The sequence below is a fragment of the Ranitomeya variabilis genome, chromosome 2 (assembly GCF_051348905.1).
Source record: "Ranitomeya variabilis isolate aRanVar5 chromosome 2, aRanVar5.hap1, whole genome shotgun sequence".
NCBI classification, from domain to species: domain Eukaryota; kingdom Metazoa; phylum Chordata; class Amphibia; order Anura; family Dendrobatidae; genus Ranitomeya; species Ranitomeya variabilis.
In genome coordinates, this window is record NC_135233.1 from 548,437,538 (window position 1) to 548,455,811 (window position 18,274).

General features: G+C 44.2%; 1 protein-coding gene across 2 annotated transcripts in view; it reads left to right on the plus strand.

Annotated features, from left to right (window-relative positions):
* Positions 1-18,274, plus strand: part of NECAB2 (N-terminal EF-hand calcium binding protein 2) — a 414,952-nt gene that overhangs the window by 306,396 nt on the left and 90,282 nt on the right. For both annotated transcript variants that reach the window (XM_077288176.1, XM_077288177.1), the window contains exon 6: positions 6,973-7,109. In XM_077288176.1, the coding sequence (XP_077144291.1) occupies positions 6,973-7,109 (137 nt within the window). The remainder of the gene's footprint in view (positions 1-6,972; positions 7,110-18,274) is intronic.

An 18,274-nucleotide genomic window follows, 5' to 3' on the forward strand; every position in this document is an offset into this window, starting at 1 on the left:
ATCGCGGTGTGCCGGGGGTTAATGTGCCGGGGGCGGTCCGTGACCGCTCCTGGCACATAGTGCCGGATGTCAGCTGCGATATGCAGCCGACACCCGGCCGCGATCGGCCACGCTCCCCCCGTGAGCGCGGCCGATCGCGTATGACGTACTATACCGTCACCGGGAATTAAGGCCCACCCCACCTCGACGGTATAGTACGTCATATGGGATTAAGGGGTTAATAATCGCCCTGTGGCGGGCTGACCAGTGCTAACCATAATGCATCCCGTGTAAACATCGGTAATATTGCACCTGTGTATTCGCCATCTTTACTTGGGTCCACTGCACCCTGATAGTGCATTTGTTTAGAGGCCTGGTCAGGTAAGCATCTCTGCCTGTGTTCTGGTGTTTTCTTGTTCACAAAATAAAAATGCCCAGATCTCTGGGACCGTATGGTGAAATTATAAATAGGGAAAATGCAGAACACGGGGAGAGCAGTGAGAATAATATAAGACCAGAAAATAGGCACTTTTGAGCTGATGACAGGATCCCTTTAAGACTCTATAATGCAGTTACCTACCATGTAGTAATAGTATTGATTTTAATAATGTCTGGTGTGGTATTCCTGTTCATCCCCATTCAGCTGCGGTACCCAACACAACCCATAAAAAAGCCTTCAGCTTCAAGGACCAATCATGATAGCCAGGCTCAGACTGGCCCATAGGGGAACAGGGGAATCCGCCGGGTGGGCCCCTGTGCAGATCTAGGCCCCCACCCATACTGTATGGGCAGTACTTAATTCACTTGATTCACTCTGTACAGAAAAAAGCAGCATCTCATCATTCATTAAATTTCAGTGAGGAAGAGGACTTGAACTCTATATAGCACCACCTGTTGGAAGTAGCGATCCTACAAGTCACAATCAACCCGTTAACGAGTCTTGCAATATGACTTAGAATAAAAGCCAAATCAGAATCTCAAATTGCAGACACGGTGTTTCGGGCTATTGGCCCTCGTCAGTTCAAAGTATGAGATCTGATTTGGCCAGGTGAGAGGCTCTGGACTGGGATCTAAGTGATAAGGTTTCTCCTTACCTTCGCCTTACGCCTTAGACCCCAACCTACCAAGTCAGAGGCGTAGCTAGGGTTTTGGTTCAGGGGGGCGAAACTTCTGAGTGAGCCCCTAACCAGGTAACCTTGATTACAACTGGGTGACACCCCCTAATAGTGGAGGAGAACCTCAGAAGATGACCGCGCTGTTACTGAAAATAATCTCTATACAAAGACCAATATTAATATTACCGCCATATGGTCAGTGGTAGATACCAGTACTACAGAACATATAAGAGATCACAGCACATTTACAGATAATGACTTATAGCTGACGTTCTTTCTGATGGAATCGTTCACTTTTCCCGTCTTTTCCATCTGGCCCAGACCGACATGACAACTTCTTCCAGCCAGGACTCGGCTGCAGAGATTACAAGAAAGACACATTTCACTTCTCATATTCCAGACCATCACCATCTATTCCCAACCTGCACAAACTCCTCATCCTGCTGATATCTCAATACTGATCCACTACTGCCATATGTGTCCCCATTACTGCACCTATTGTGTGGTTCTCCGTGCCCTCTAAATTCTAAAGCAACCCTCTACAATATAGTAATGTCGGGTGCAAGTGCCCTAGAAAACTGCCCATATTTTGCCACCTAGATAGTAATAATGTCCTTTGTGCCCCTTTAATAGTCACAGTAACCTGAATTCCCCATAACATTATAAGTGCCCACTTTACATTTAATAATGTCCCGAGTCTCCCCCCTGTACAGCTCCCCTATAGACAGTATGATGCTCTCTTATACACAGTATAATGCCCCATCACTGTATAGTAACACCCACACAGTATACTGACCCCTTAGTAGCCCCCAAGCTGTTTGATGGATCCAACACTGTACGATGGCCCCTTACTGTAATCTCCACAGTGTATGATCGCCCCCTAGAGAGCCTCCGTATAGTATAATGCACCAGATAGTCCCCAATATAGTATAATGCACTCCCATAGGCAGACTCTACGGCATAAGGCAGCCCCCATAGGCAGACTCTATAGCATAAGGCAGCCCCCATAGGCAGACTCTGCAGTATAAGGCAGCCCCCCATAGGCAGACTCTATACCATAAGCCAGCCCTCAAAGGCAGACTCTGTAGTATAAGGCAGCCCCCCATAGGCAGACTCTGTAGTATAAGGAATCCCCCCATAGGCAGGCTCTGTAGTATAAGGAATCCTCCCATAGGCAGACTCTGTAGTATAAGGAATCCCCCATAGGCAGACTATGTAGTATAAGGAAGCCCTCCCATAGGAAGACTCTGTAGTATAAGGAATCCCCTGATAGACAGACTCTGTAGTATAAGGAATCCCCCCATATGCAGTCTCTGTAGTATGAGGAATCCCCCCATATGCAGACTCTGTATTATAAGGAATCCCCCCATAGGCAGATTCTAGTATAAGGAATCCCCCCATAGACAGACTCTGTAGTATAAGGAATCCCCCCATAGGCAGACTGTGTAGTAAAAGGAAGCCTCCCATAGGCAGACTTTGTAGTATAAGGCAGCCCCATAAAAAATAAATACTCACCTCTCTTCTTCCTGGTTCTTCCGCTGCTCTGAGCGCCCACATACCTCTGGTCCGTGGGCGCCGGGTAATGATGTCATCACGACCCCTGTCAGTGTCGGCGTCAGTGATGTCAGACGCTGCGAGGGGGATGATGGGGAGGGAGCATAACGCTGGCTCTCTCATCAATGCGGTCAGCTGTATTGGCATCCAGCCGATACAGCTGAACCTGTGATGATGGGCGGGGCCTGGTGGCACTGCAGGGAGATCGAATCTCTCTGCTCTGCTGCAGAATGTAACTATCGGCGCGCTGTACATGCCGATACAGTTACAGTAGCGTAGCTCTGGGTGGGCCCCTTCAGAGCACCGGGCCCGGGGCGATGCCCCCCTCTGCCCCCCTGGTGGTTACGCTTCTGTACCCAGTTTATTATTTTATAGAGATATAGGTAAATTTGTGCACCAGGGTCGTGTAATATTTGTGTGCAGGTGAAAAGTGGATCGTCAATGTTATTGGTGGGCCCTTGGCTCCCCAGTCCGACACAAATGATAGCCCTTCTCTTATGTCACTGAGACAGGTTTACTTGAATGTGACCATATTGGCCACACTATTGGAGTGCTTACACACAGATTTTATTTTATAAATAGGAAAAATCACATAGAATAAGCAGGTTACCCAAAGTTTATCCAGCACCGCGGCTTCTTTTTGCTCGAGGAGCTGACACCTTTATATGCTCCTGATCCTTTGAAAATAAAATCCTTCCCCTCGCTTGCGCTATACTGACAGAATAAAGTGAGTAAAAATATCCTGTCTCTGCAGCAAATTGTCATGTAGAATAAAGGAACAAAAGAATCCCTTCCTGGCAGCTAGCGGCGAGCAGACTGTGGCGAGCAGAGTTCAGATGGGTGTTTGTTTTACACAGATGATTAGCGAGGAGACCGCTTTGTTTTATCCAGATAACGAGCACAGTAATTTTTACTTCCTAATTATAAATTGGAAGCGGCGAGTTTCCCTCTCCTGCTGTGATAACCCTTTCTTTGCCTTCGCTGCCAAAAATAATAAATTGTTCATATTTAACTCGAGCTCCGGATTTCAGTAACACATTATTGAATGCATGACACGGCGCTCCATTGGCATCACTGCACTCTACGTTGCCAGCCATTTGATTACTTAAATGGTTAACCGTAGAAAGTCTGATAAATTGTGTGTGGTTTCATTAGTTATTGTTACTATTTTATCTTGGTTAAATTGTTGTACTTCAGTCTTAAATTAATCTCTTGAGAGATACGGACAAGGGCACCTAAAATAATGAGGCGTTAATGTGATTGTTTTTCTAAGTCTCATGCTGCAGTAAGTGCCGCTGTGCTTGCCAGGGGGAAAGTCTTGGAAATTACATTTTCTTAGATGGAGAATTTACTGTATTTATTATTGCTAGATTTTCTCACAGAGGAAGAGCACTGCCACTACAATGCCTCCTGTAGGAAGTAGCAATCCTAAAAGTCAATATTGACTCTATAATTGAGTTGCTGGTTTAGCTGTAACTCATATTTGCAGACATATGTTTCAAGGTTGTTGTCCCTCATCAGTGAAAATCTATTTTAAAGGGTCGATATTGACTTTTCTGGTTGTTACTAATAGATTCCTAATAAATTCCTCTAGATTCCCTGCCTTCTTTCTCTGTGAAGAGGCTACTTGCATATTTAATTTCCTTGGGGAGCATTGCATAACTTATGAGTCTCCATATGCTAACTAATTTATCCCTTCGGTCCAATCCAAAGCATCTGACCACGCCAACCAGTTCTCCTGCGTTGCACCAATGAGGGACTAAAACCCTCTAACCTATAAGATCAAATAGAGGGTCTGGTTTGTCCAATAATTGGCACTAGAATCCTTTAATTTTTCCTCTGTGAAGAAGCTATTTGCGCCTTTACATTTCTAGACGAGCATTGCATAGCTAATAAGCATCCCTACATCTTCTTAGTGCTTTCCTCAAGGAGAGTCTTTACATCTTCGACACCCAAGGTATTATTGAAATACTGAACTATCAATATTAAGGAGAATCTCTCTGCAGGATTTCACCCTCCCAAACTATTTATATGCACATTTAGAAGAATAACAATATAATTACATGGCCAGTCCATTCCTCCATTACAGAGAAATTACCGTTTGAATTGATATACAAATGGCGATTTGAAGCCTCTGTCACTCCAGCTCTATTCATCATGCAGTACCACCTTTCTGTTTCACTGACGGCTCCTATGCCTGAAGTCACAAAGCACAGAGGCTGTCAGTCAGACCGGAGGAGACAGTGCTTGACAGGAAATAGAGCTGGAGTGACAGAGGCTTCAGATCTATAATAGTCTTTCAACTTAAATTGCAAATCAATTCCAACACTGATTTCTCAGTAATGGAACAACGAACTGGCCACATAAAGATATTGCTGGAGTTGTGTTTGAAAGAGCTGTATGTGCATATAAATAGTTTGGGGGGATGAAATCCTGCTGGTAGATTCCCTTTAAAAGATGCTCTGAAGTTTGGAGTCACTTCAAAGATCGTATCAAGGAATTACTCAAATATTGTTGGCTTCTTTGAAGGACTACCCCTAGTTAACTGGATCCCTCAGCAAAAAAAGTTACGGTGTGTCCCTGTGCTGGGACACTGAGACTCTGCCCATGATCCGGACTGAGCAGCGCTTTGGGCGCTATGTATTTTTGTATATGGTATATATTTTGTGTATTTCGTATAGTAAATGCCACAGTAACAAAAAAAATGAGCAGAATTGCCATTTTTGGGGAACCCCATCTAACCCCAAAATTAAAATAAAAAGTTAATAAAATCTGTATCCAAAATGGTATAAAAAAACCTACAGCCTGACACACTAAAAACACAACTTCTTCCAGCTGTCAGAAATTGGCGACAAAAGCCAACTTTTTTTTTGCAAAGTTCTTAATTTTTTAAAACATGTAAAATAAGAAAGACTATAAAAGTTTGGTATTGTCGTAATCGTACTGACCTGCAGAATTGTGGTGCCAGGTCATTGGTATCTTACATTAAAATGCCTTCAAAACGAAACTCCGAAACTAGTAGTGAAATTGCATTTTTTTACCATTTCATCCCATTTGGATATGTTTTCCTGCTTTTTAGTGCATAATAAGGTAAAGTGATAATTATCAGTCAAAATTGCAACTCACCCAACAAAAATCAACCTTCGAGTAAAATAAACTAAACATACATAATATTATTGTAGGGACTTGCAATCTATGAAACACATTGTTAACATAGTTTCACAGTAAAGAGACTCTCCAGTTAGAAAATACTGAAACAAGGTTTATCGGTAAGATTTTCCTTTGTTCATTAGCATATGTATGGTTCTTGTAAAGTGTAGATGAATAGTATTCTTAGATGATCCTCACCGCTGCTTGATGTGTATGTGTTGATCTCCCACAAGTGATAAGTGCTGGTGCACGGACAAAGCCGGTGAGGCTCCAAGCATACTTAATAAAGTATCATGATAGTTAACGTCCAACAAAATTCCCAAATATTTCTGTACCTTTTTATATTTTAAATATATTATTAAAAAAGATGATTGGATTTTGCTTCACCATAACTTGGACTTCAAACTATCATTGGTCATCTGGTGTAATTTGAAAAAAAATGCTGTTCTCAGTGATGTTATGGTAAAACCGCATCTGCCAGTACCTACTAGGAAATGCCATACCTCCTTCCTCCATACTGGATGTGGCTGCCTCTTTGTGCTCTTAAATAAGTGGTTCCCAACCTTTCCTAGAGAGCCACAATAAAGTCTGATAGATGATCGTAAGCCACATTCAGTAGGTCCCCTCCTACTCACGCCATAGTGGCACCAGGAGCCCTATAGTCCTGATAAAATGGCATGGAAAGCATCCCCACAGAAAGCAGAAAAAGTGTATAACATAAAATATATTATTATTTATTGAAGCCAACACTGCACAATTCTGTCTTCTTTTGTTAGCTGCTGCTTTACGCAGAGCTCAGTAGTTGAGATGGGTTGGTCAAAGGCTGCTGTGCTCTGCATAGGTAGTGACAGAAATAACAACACCCATTTCATTATACTATGCTTTGTCATCTTAGGCACTACCTACCCAGAGTGCAGCAGCCATTGACAAATTCATCGCAACTGATGCACTTTACATCGGCAGTGGCAGGTATCGCTACAAGACACAGTGGCTATGGTGCGATCTTCTCCTCCCCCACACCGCTGCATCACTGCATGAGAATATATAGTATTGATTCCAGCAAAAGACTTTTGTTTTATAGATGTGATACTTTGCCGTTAATTTCCAGGGCTGCTGAAACTCACTGCCCACCACTAATGATGAGTATTATCACATCGCCATCTTATCTCCACAGGTGTATGAGAGGGGTACCAATGTTGACCAGTTTGTAACACGGTTTTTGCTGAAGGAGACCGCCAACCAGATCCAGTCTCTTCTCAGCTCTGTGGAGAGTGCAGTAGATGCTATAGATGAGCAAACTAATCCCATCAGGTGAGCTACCTAGAAACATACTGATGTTTTAATACTTTTAGATAAGATATGTGTTATATTTCATAGATAGCAATTCCATAAACTAGTATTAGTATTGAAATTTGGTTTTAGTCTTTCCCTTGCGAGCTCCTAATAACCGGGCGACGTGTATGTGGAGTAGAATTCAATATAAAGGCTGCGGTGCTGATGTTCTTTACCTCCTGCCCTGCAGAAGAAAGTCTCCGAGAGGCTAGACATTTGGATTACACATTCTACTATCTACCATTATGATTCTGTGCTGAAAGTATGCCACGTCCGTTCACTGCAAAGCCAAGCTGTTCAGTATTCTGGTTGTCTTATGTAGTAGAAGGGCCTTGTTCACCTCAGGCACAGACCCTTGGATTGGAGTGCAACTGCTACTTCAGCATACCCTTTAGATACACCAGAATTTTGCGCATTACACAGAATTGTAAATTCCCTGTACCTTCCTTCAGGCTTGTTAGCAGCAAAGGGATGTTTTACAACAATGCATGCAAATCCCTCAGAGAATGTCTGTTTTCTTGTGAAATAGGGAGTTAAAACAACTGCACCAGAGCTCATAGGAAATATACAGTACATGATGTATACCTACAGTAGCCTTGTGGCTAGCACTTCAAATGTGTTTCAGGGTAAGAGGACATCAGATTATGGAATAACCAAGAACACCGAGGCTCCAGAGGATAGTCCTTACAAAATTAGATCTTTATTCCAGTATATTAAAAAAGTCATAATAACAGGAAGGAAAAGCAACGATTTTGCCATATGTGGCCTTTCGCAAGCCTCAAAATACATATAGATGAATTTCTCTGGTCTTGATGAGGGTTTACATCAGTTCATGTAAAGAGCATGCCTACAGCTGTGAACATTCGGTTTTCTTTTTATTGTGAAGCAAACAAAAAAGACAAAATAACTGACAACTTCAGTGATCATAACTATTCACTCACCTAAAGTCAGTACTTTGTAGAGCCTCCTTTTGCGGCATTTACAGCTGCAAGTTGCTTTGGATAAGTCTCTATAAACTTTTTATATCTTGCCATTGGGATTTTTGCCCATTTCTCAAGGCAAAACTGTTCCAGCTCCTTCAAATTACATAGTTACATAGTTACATAGTTATTAAGGTTGAAGGAAGACTGTAAGTCCATCTAGTTCAACCCATAGCCTAACCTAACATGCCCTAACATGTTGATCCAGGGGAAGGCAAAAAAACCCCATGTGGCAAAGAGTAACTCCACCATGGGGAAAAAAATTACTTCCCGACTCCACATATGGCAATCAGACTAGTTCCCTGGATCAACGCCTTATCAAGGAATCTAGTGTATATACCCTGTAACATTATACTTTTCCAGAAAGTTATCCAGTCCCCTCTTAAATTTAATTAATGAATCACTCATTACAACATCATACGGCAGAGAGTTCCATAGTCTCACTGCTCTTACAGTAAAGAATCCGCGTCTGTTATTATGCTTAAACCTTCTTTCCTCCAGACGTAGAGGATGCCCCCTTGTCCCTGTCTCAGGTCTATGATTAAAAAAATCATCAGAAAGGTCTTTGTACTGTCCCCTCATATATTTATACATTAACATAAGATCACCCCTTAGTCTTCGTTTTTCCAAACTAAATAGCCCCAAGTGTAATAACCTATCTTGGTATTGCAGACCCCCCAGTCCTCTAATAACCTTGGTCGCTCTTCTCTGCACCCGCTCCAGTTCAGCTATGTCTTTCTTATACACCGGAGACCAGAACTGTGCACAGTATTCTAAGTGTGGTCGAACTAGTGACTTGTATAGAGGTAAAATTATGTTCTCCTCATGAGCATCTATGGTTAATTAGATGGTTTCATCTGGGTAACAGATGTCTTCAAGTCTGACCATAGATTATAAATTGGATTAAGGTCTGGGCTTTGAGTAGGCCACTCCAAAACATTTAAGGCCCCGTCACACACAGCGACGCTGCAGCGATACAGACGACGATGCTGATCGCTGCAGCGTCGCTGTTTTGTCGCTGTGTGGTCGCTGGGGAGCTGTCACACAGACAGCTCTCTCCAGCGACCAACGATCAGGGGAACCACTTCGGCATCGTTGAAACTGTCTTCAACGATGCCGAAGTCCCCCTGCAGCACCCGGGTAACCAGGGTAAACATCGGGTTACTAAGTGCAGGGCCGCGCTTAGTAACCCGATGTTTACCCTGGTTACCAAAAAAAACAAACAGTACATACTCACCATCTGATGTCCGTCAGGTCCCTTGCCGTCTGCTTCCAGCTCTGACTGACTGCCGGCCGTACAGTGAGAGCAGAGCGCAGCGGTGACGTCACTGCTGTGCTGTACTTTCACTTTACGGCCGGCAGTCAGTCAGAGCAGGAAGCAGACGGCAAGGGACCTGACGGACATCAGATGGTGAGTATGTAGTGTTTGTTTTTTTTTACATTTACGCTGGTAACCAGGGTAAACATCGGGTTACTAAGCGCGGCCCTGCGCTTAGTAACCCGATGTTTACCCTGGTTACCAGTGAAGACATTGCTGGATCGGTGTCACACACACCGATTCAGCGATGTCAGCGGGACCTCAACGACCAAAAAAAGGTCCAGGCCATTCCGACACAACCAGCGATCTCGCAGCAGGGGCCTGGTCACTGGTACGTGTCACACATAGCGAGATCGCTACTGAGGTCGCTGTTGCGTCACAAAACTTGTGACTCAGCAGCGATCTCGCTAGCGATCTCGCTATGTGTGACGGGGCCTTTACACATTTCCTCTTAAGCTACTCGAGTGTTGTTTAGCAGTATTCTTTGGGTCATTGTCTTGTTGGAAGGTGAGCCTCCATTCCAGTCTCAAATCACTGACAGACTGAAACCGGTTTTGCTCAATATCCCTTTATTTCTTTACTGCTGTTATATTACTGCTCTTCAAAGTCGCCGAGTCTCGCTGAGCACAGCGTGAGCCAGGTTCGGGGAACGTTGAAGAGAAATGCTGGATTACATCGGACCTGTGTGGGAATGTTTTTTGTACTAATGTGACATGCTCCTCCGTGTTCTGCACGAGAAATGCTCCTCGTCAGGAGTAGGATTTCTGCCATAGAAAGCTCCAGCATTTATGATGACAGGCGAGTGTGACCATGACCCTGTCCCGCCCTTCTCCACCTATTTGAGTCAAACTGGTAAAAAAAACCCCACAAAAAGTCACAACACTTTTTGCATAACTCCTAGTTTGGGAAAATGTTGTGACTTTTCAAAGCTTTGACATCCGTTTTCTGAAGTAAAACTTTTGATGAATCAGTCCCAAAAAGTAAAGGAAATGCAAAAGCGAATGTAAGAATGGTGCCGGCACAGTAAAAGCCAATTATTAATGGAGAAGATGTTGACATATACAGACACTGAAAAGTTGCAGAGATGCTTAGTGTCAAGCAAAATAGGTCAGAGCGCTCGGATACTGCTAAAAGTGAGTACATAAGAGCGCAGGAAAAAAACACGAGGTAACGGGCATGATAATTGCCATTTTTTAAGAATAACAAAGATAACAAAAGTAGCTGAGATATGGCGGCACACAGGACTAGAGTTTTATGTTGGTCTGGGTCATATGTCTCCATAGAGATGAAAATCGCTCAGTGTAACCATGGAAACTGTCGCAGCGTAACTGCCGAGAGATATTAAAAATGCCACTTCTATTCGGGACACAAACGGTCTCTTGGAACGATCTCCATTAATAGCATGCATTGACTTCAGCTGAGTCTGTGACTTCTTTTCTAGGCCTCTCTCATAGGATTTGGACAATAACATCTAAGTATTGATAATTATCATGAGATTTATATCTGTGTGGAAATATTTTACCATGTGACCCTAAATAGTAAATCCATTTTTATAAAAAATACTGATCTTAAAACTCCTCACCACCTCCACCTACAGAGTGTTATTTGCGAGGTGCCATAAAGTTGTTCTTGTGTGTACTGCAGAAAGGCGATGAAGTATCCAAGTAATAAGATATAGAGATACAAAGAAATTCCCATTACTCATACTTTCTCGGTAGATCTTTAGTGGAGATACAAAACAGAAAGAAGCCAAGTTATTAATTTGTAAAGTGACACTTTTTCCAACCTAGTACATATTGTGAGATCGTGATACAGTACAGCTTGTGTGATCTCTACTCCCCGATGACCTGAATGTTTCTTCCCTCTCCACACACTGAACTACTGTGTATAAGCAAATGAACAATAACAAAATGAGTGTAAAGGTTTTCATAGCTTTAATGCTTTCTTGTCACCATACTGATGTGCCATTCCTCACCTCGTCTTTAGAGTGTACCTATCATAGAGGGAGACTGTAGGATGTGAGATCACCATAGATCATTCTTTCAACTTTCCTATTGGATGTTGAGAACTTAAACAAAAGAGATTGTGGAACTGGGCTAAGTGACCTAAGATGTGTGCTAACGCTCAAGTGGTTTAACACTCACCTCCTTTGGAGAAATCATATACATCCAAAGGAAATGAGAGCCACTATATCCGAAGGATTACGTGACATAATGTGTCGGGATCCCCAGATGATCCGTTGCCATCACCGCTGCAATGGCACTGTCACCAGAGTTAAGTATAGCTGTTACTATTTTGGGGGTGAAACATACAAATTGAGAAGGGACTTAGAGGACAATCCCTGTAATAATTTGTACCCTAGATCCCAAGGATGTTACCATAACCTCTCCTAACTTTCTATGGTAAATTTACCGCTATACCACAGTGTTTATTTGCTACTGTTTTAGATTGCCCATCAAGAAGAAACTCCACCGGGGTCCTTGTTATTTGAGCATGCGCTACTCTAGCACATGGTTATAGTCCTGTTTTGTGCGAACGTATCGCACATGGACATCTGGATCATGCGCAGTGGCTGTCATTAATTTGCGACTTATCACTATGGAATGTACTGGCTAATTTATCTCCGCCTCTAAATCTATTATGTGTCTTATGTTACTATGGTGACATCGTTTGTTTTCGGGCAAGCGCAGTATGCAGGTTCACAGGGATTATGCGCAGTTGCCAATGGAGCACTGTCTCCCTAGAACCTCGAGTACCCCGGAAGTACTTCCGTCACCATGATGGTGGAATCGCACATGTCTTCTTATAACGTTCCTGGGCTCTTGTTTTTCCGCCTTCTAATACGTGCGGTCTAACAGGTAATTGCCGCAGCTGTTTCGTATTTAGGTATTTATAATTTATATTTAAGTGATCACACTCAGACTTGACCTTCAGCCCCTGAATTGGCGGTGGTGACACGCGTCGGGCATTTCCTCAAGCTCCCCCAACTATGGGCAATATTGCTGGTATTGTATAGGGTGCATATAGAATTTTCAGCAGTGTTCTCATGGCATTTTTTCCTGGCAAGTTTTTCCTAATCTAGACCAGGTGATTTTTTCAAACATGAATTCTTATACCGTGCTGGTTTTGATAGCAATGCTACACCCTCAGTAGACCACTATATTTATCTTTTGTAGCGGTATTATAGGTACCTGATCTTAATACAGGAGTATCATTTGTATGCACTTTTTTGAGAGGTTGACCCAATGTTTCTTATGCTCGGACTTGTCTCATTTAACTCTTTCATTGCAAATGAGTGTATATTATATGGGCAGTTTTTTCATGCATTGTTTGACCATTGTTACTATAGGGCTTTATTATGATTTCTTGCTGTAAGTGATATAGAGGGTCATACTCTTGTAGACTGTGAGCCCTCGCGGGCAGGGTCCTCTCTCCTCCTGTACCAGTTGTGACTTGTATTGTTCAAGATTATTATACTTGTTTTTAATATGGTATACCCCTCCTTACATGTAAAGCGCCATGGAATAAATGGCGCTATAATAATAATAAATAATAATAATAATACTCAATGTGTGTTCATTGTATTTACAACCACTTGAATATTTATCCTGTTTGCCTTGTTGTGGGGTAGTGTTTTGGCTCTATTTTAAGCCTATAGGGTTGTATATTTGTCATGTTTATGACTTTTAAATGGTTTTAATCTGGTATGTCTGTGTGTATCCAATAAAAATTATTTGTGTATTTGGTGGTGATCCCTGGTATGGTCTGCAGCTTTTCTTTACATATTTGTGGAGCGCCCCCAGACGCAGGGCCGCGGGGTACTCGGTACCGGGCCTCTCTGTCTCGGTCCTGGGGTTGTCACGGTGGCTAGACCCGGTCCGTGACCCTGCTAAGGGGCGTCCAATGAAAGGTGTGAAGGTGGTGCGTGGTGCAAGGTGCGATGAATAACGAGGACACAGGGTTGCAGTCTCTTAACCTCTTTACTGAAGGCTTCAGGGTCCGCAATCCAGAGCACTGCTAACGGGGCTGGCTGAGACCGGCCAGTCCGAAGGCACATCCAGAGTTTCCTTTGCAGGTGGAAATCAGTACCTACCTTCTAGCGCCTGTGTGTTGTAGTACCTCCCTGCTGAGCACCACAAGATAGTCCTCACAACTGTTGTGTCTGTTTCTGGTGTTCTTTCTCACAACTATCGTTTCTGTTCTGATGTTCTTCTCCGTTCCCCAGATGATATGGCTAGGACCCACCCGTATGACGGGTAGGCCTGGAGTAAAGGTACCTTCACACTAAGCGACGCTGCAGCGATATCGACAACGATGCCGATCGCTGCAGCGTCGCTGTGTGGTCGCTGGAGAGCTGTCACACAGACAGCTCTCCAGCGACCAACTATGCCGAAGTCCCCGGGTAACCAGGGTAAACATCGGGTTACTAAGCGCAGGGCCGCGCTTAGTAACCCGATGTTTACCCTGGTTACCAGCGTAAATGTAAAAAAAAAAAAAAACAGTACATACTTACATTCCGGTGTCCGTAACGTCCCCCGGCGTCTGCTTCCTGCACTGACTGTGAGTGCCGGCCGTAAGGCACAGCACAGCGGTGATGTCACCGCTGTGCTCTGCTTTTACTTTACGGCCGGCACTCACAGTCAGTGCGGGAAGCGGACGGCGGGGGACGTGTGACAGACAGCAGAAGGTGAGTATGTACTGTTTGTTTTTTTTTACTTTTACAATGGTAACCAGGGTAAATATCGGGTTACTAAGTGCGGCCCTGCGCTTAGTAACCCGATATTTACCCTGGTTACCTTTGTAAAACATTGCTGGCATCGTTGCTTTTGGTGTCAAACACAACGATACACGCCGATCTGACGACCAAATAAAGTTCTGAACTTTCAGCAACGACCAGCGATATCACAGCAGGATCCAGATCGCTGCTGCGTGTCAAACACAACGCTATCCAGGACGCTGCAACGTCACGGATCGCTATCGTTATCGTTGCAAAGTCACTTAGTGTGAAGGTACCTTTATTCTGGGACCCTAGAGACGCCCCTCTCCCACAATTGCCTCCTATGTCTGCTTAGGTGATTTAGGTGAGACAGCCAACCTATAATTAACTGTCCTGTCGCTGTTTGAAGTAATGCTTGGAGCCCAATACTTCCTCGGCATTCCGGCCTCCGGCTACGCGCCTCAGTAGGATGTTGCCACGATCTTAAGGCACGACTCCTACTGGCTCTATTCTCCTTTGTGCTGTGATCTCGTTTCTCACTTCTCCACAATAAACCTCGCTTCGTGTCCTTTCTTAGGATGCCACCGCAACGGGTGCAGTGCAGGCGTGGCTCCGTGACTTTCTGTCCTTTTTGCTAGGCCACTGTCAGGATCCCACCCCTGACAGAGACCCCCCTGAATCTTCCCCGCAACACCCTCTGCCACAGGTTGTTGCCTGGATCCAACCCAGTCAGCTTCTGACTAACCTCCTATCCAGCCCCCAGTTTTACCAGATTGTGAGGAGTGGCCTAATACATAGAACCCTTTGCTCCCCCTGGTGGCCAGAGTGTGAAGTGTAATGTGTGACTGTGATACCTGGTCAGGTGAACTCCTTTAGTGCCATCAGACGTACCATCACTCCCCTTAGTGGCGGAGCATCAGTACTGCAACGACCAGGACTCTGGGGCGCTGCACTTGTCCTTAACTTTCCCACACACTTGGTGCAAAGGCTTAGGTGAAGATTTGATTACCACACTAAGGCCCCCTTCACACATCCGATTTTGGAGCTTTTTCAGTTTTGCGTTTTCATTTTTCATTCCCCTCCTTCTCAGAGCCATAACTTTTTTATTTTTTTGTCAATATTGCCATATGAGGACTTATTTTTTGCGGGACGAGTTGTACTTTTGAATGACACCATTGGTTTTACCATGTCATGTACTAGAAAACGGGAGAAAATTTCCAAGTGCGGTGAAATTGCAAGAAAAGTATAATCCCACACTCGTTTTTTGCTTGGGTTTTTTGCTAGGTTCACTAAATGCTGAAACTGACCTGCCATTATGATTCTCCAGGTCATTAGGAGTTCATAGACACCAAACACGTCTAGGTTATTTTTTATCTGCTGAAAAAAAAATCAAAACTTTGCTACAAAAAATTGCGCAATTTTCCGTTATCCGTAGCGTCTACATTTTTCGTGATCTGGGGTCAGGTGAGGGCTGATTTTTTTTGCATGCCGAGCTGACATTTTTAATGATACCATCTTGGTGCAGATACATTCTTTTCATCGCCCGTTATTGCATTTTAATTCAATGTCGCGGCGACCAAAAAACCATAATTTTTGCATTTTGACTTTTTTTCTCACTACGCCGTTTAGCAATCAGGTTAATCCTTTTTTTTATTGATAGATCAGTCAATTCTGAACACGGTGATACCAAATATGTGTAGGTTTGATTTTTTTTCTTAATGTTTTATATTGAAAGGGGGGTGATTTAAACTTTTATATTTTTTTTTCATATTTTTAAAAACATTTTTTTATTTTGGCATGTTTGGCATGTTTCAATAACCTCCATGGGAGGCTAGAAGCTGCCATAACTCGATCGCCTCTATGTAGTAGAATTACAGCATTGCTATGAGCTCCGACCATAGGGTGGCGCTCATAGCAATTTGGCATCAACAACCATAGAGGTCTGAAAGAGACCTCTGGTTGTCATGTCAATACACCGATGACCACCGATCACGTGAATTGGATCACCGGTATGCGCATTTCCGTCCGGATGGCCGGAAGCGCTTGTTAAATGCCGCTGTCAGTTCGGAAGCGGCATTTAACTAGTTAATAAGAATGGGTGGATTGCGATTCCACCCGCGCCTAATGCGGGCACATGTCAGCGGTTCAAAATATCTGATATGTCCCGGGTTTTTTTCGGGCTCACTTCCGGAGCCCACATCAAAGCAGGGGTTCTGCCATCAGACGTACTATTCCATCCGATGGCAGAAAGGGGTTTTAAGGACAGCAAATATGGACATACACCCATTGTATTCAATGGTGGTGCGCACATGTCTGTTTTTTTCACATGGACAGTGTGTCTGTGTGAAAAACCCGCAGACATGTCAGTTTTTTACCCCAACATGGACAAAATGGGTGCTGCACACTGATGGCACATGGATGACATCCTTGTGTAATCAGCGGTACATTTGGCACTGTTCCCAGGCGCTGGCTGCTGAAGGCACCTCCCATGATTGTCGCTTTGTCTCCCTGTGATAAGCACGACCAGGCGACAAATGATGGGGGCTGTATTCAGCACCCGCTGAGTACATGCTGTGTAAAATTAACAATAAAATTTGAAAAATGGTGTGCGCTACCTTTGATATGCCCACCAGGACCGTGTGGTACTCAGAATCTGGTTGGACAGTTCTTTGGGGAAGTCACTGGGCCGTGACCCGACTCCATAGCCCTGGCTGTGCCATAAAATGGGGAATATGTATATGGGATTTAACGTGACGCCACCTGTGGTGTTTGGCAATGGATGGCCGATGCTGCTAAAGGAGCCCGCTGGGGCTGATGGTGACGTAGCTGAGATGGTTCTGCTCCCCACAGATGGAGCAGGGCCCCAGGGCTACCGGTCCAGTCTGTCAGGCTTCGTGTACTTTGTGGTGCAGGACTCATGGCGCAAGAGATCACTGAATGACACAAGGGCTGTAGTTTTCTTTTCCTTTACTTGATTGTTGATAGTACAGACCGTGGTACTGTTAACAGATCGTAATGGAGAGCCGGGCAGCCTGGAAGCATTTTTTAGATACACCTGGCCAGGTAGGTACGGAGGCCTTCCTTCTGTGCTGTTTTTTTTTTTTTTGTTTGTTTGTTTTTTCTTGCTGCCTAACAGCTCACCCTCCTGCTGCTAACTGTCCCTCCCTGTTTTTTAAAAACTAACCATTGCCCGCATGGCAGGCAGCTTGAGCCTATCACAGGTTCCGCTCCTTTGTGTTGACTCCAGGCTCTAATATGCTGCTGTGCCACCGGGTATTAGATCAGGCCAGGAGACCTTCAGTCCCCTGCTCTCCCGATTTAGCTGCCGGGACTTCAGTACCCACACAACCACGGACTCCGGTATCTGGTTCCTAGTGCTCAGCTCTGGGGCGAGTTTAATCACAGCTCCAATCTCCAGGTCCTGCTCTACTTCTCTACTACTGACACCTGGTAAGGGGACTCCTGTTATGGTTCTCAATGGCAAGAGAACATAGCCCAGCAAACATAAGAACTAGCTCTTGGAAGGATGGAAACTAAACTGACCATGAACTAAACCTGTCGCACAACTAACAGTAGCTGGGTAGCGTTGCCTGCGTTTTATCCCTAGACGCCCAGCGCCGGCCGGAGGACTAACTAATCCTGGCAGAGGAAAATATAGTCCTGGCTCACCTCTAGAGAAATTTCCCTGAAAGGCAGACAGAGGCCCCCACATATATTGGCGGTGATTTTAGATGAAAATGACAAACGTAGTATGAAAATAGGTTTAGCAAAATTGAGGTCCGCTTACTAGATAGCAGGAAGACAGAAAGGGCACTTTCATGGTCAGCTGAAAACCCTATCAAAACACCATCCTGAAATTACTTTAAGACTCTAGTATTAACTCATAACATCAGAGTGGCAATTTCAGATCACAAGAGCTTTCCAGACACAGAAACGAAACTACAGCTGTGAACTGGAACAAAATGCAAAAACAAACGAGGACTAAAGTCCGACTTAGCTGGAAGTTGTCTAGCAGCAGGAACATGCACAGAAAGGCTTCTGATTACAATGTTGACCGGCATGGAAATGACAGAGGAGCAAGGCTAAATAGCGACTCCCACATCCTGATGGGAACAGGTGAACAGAGGGG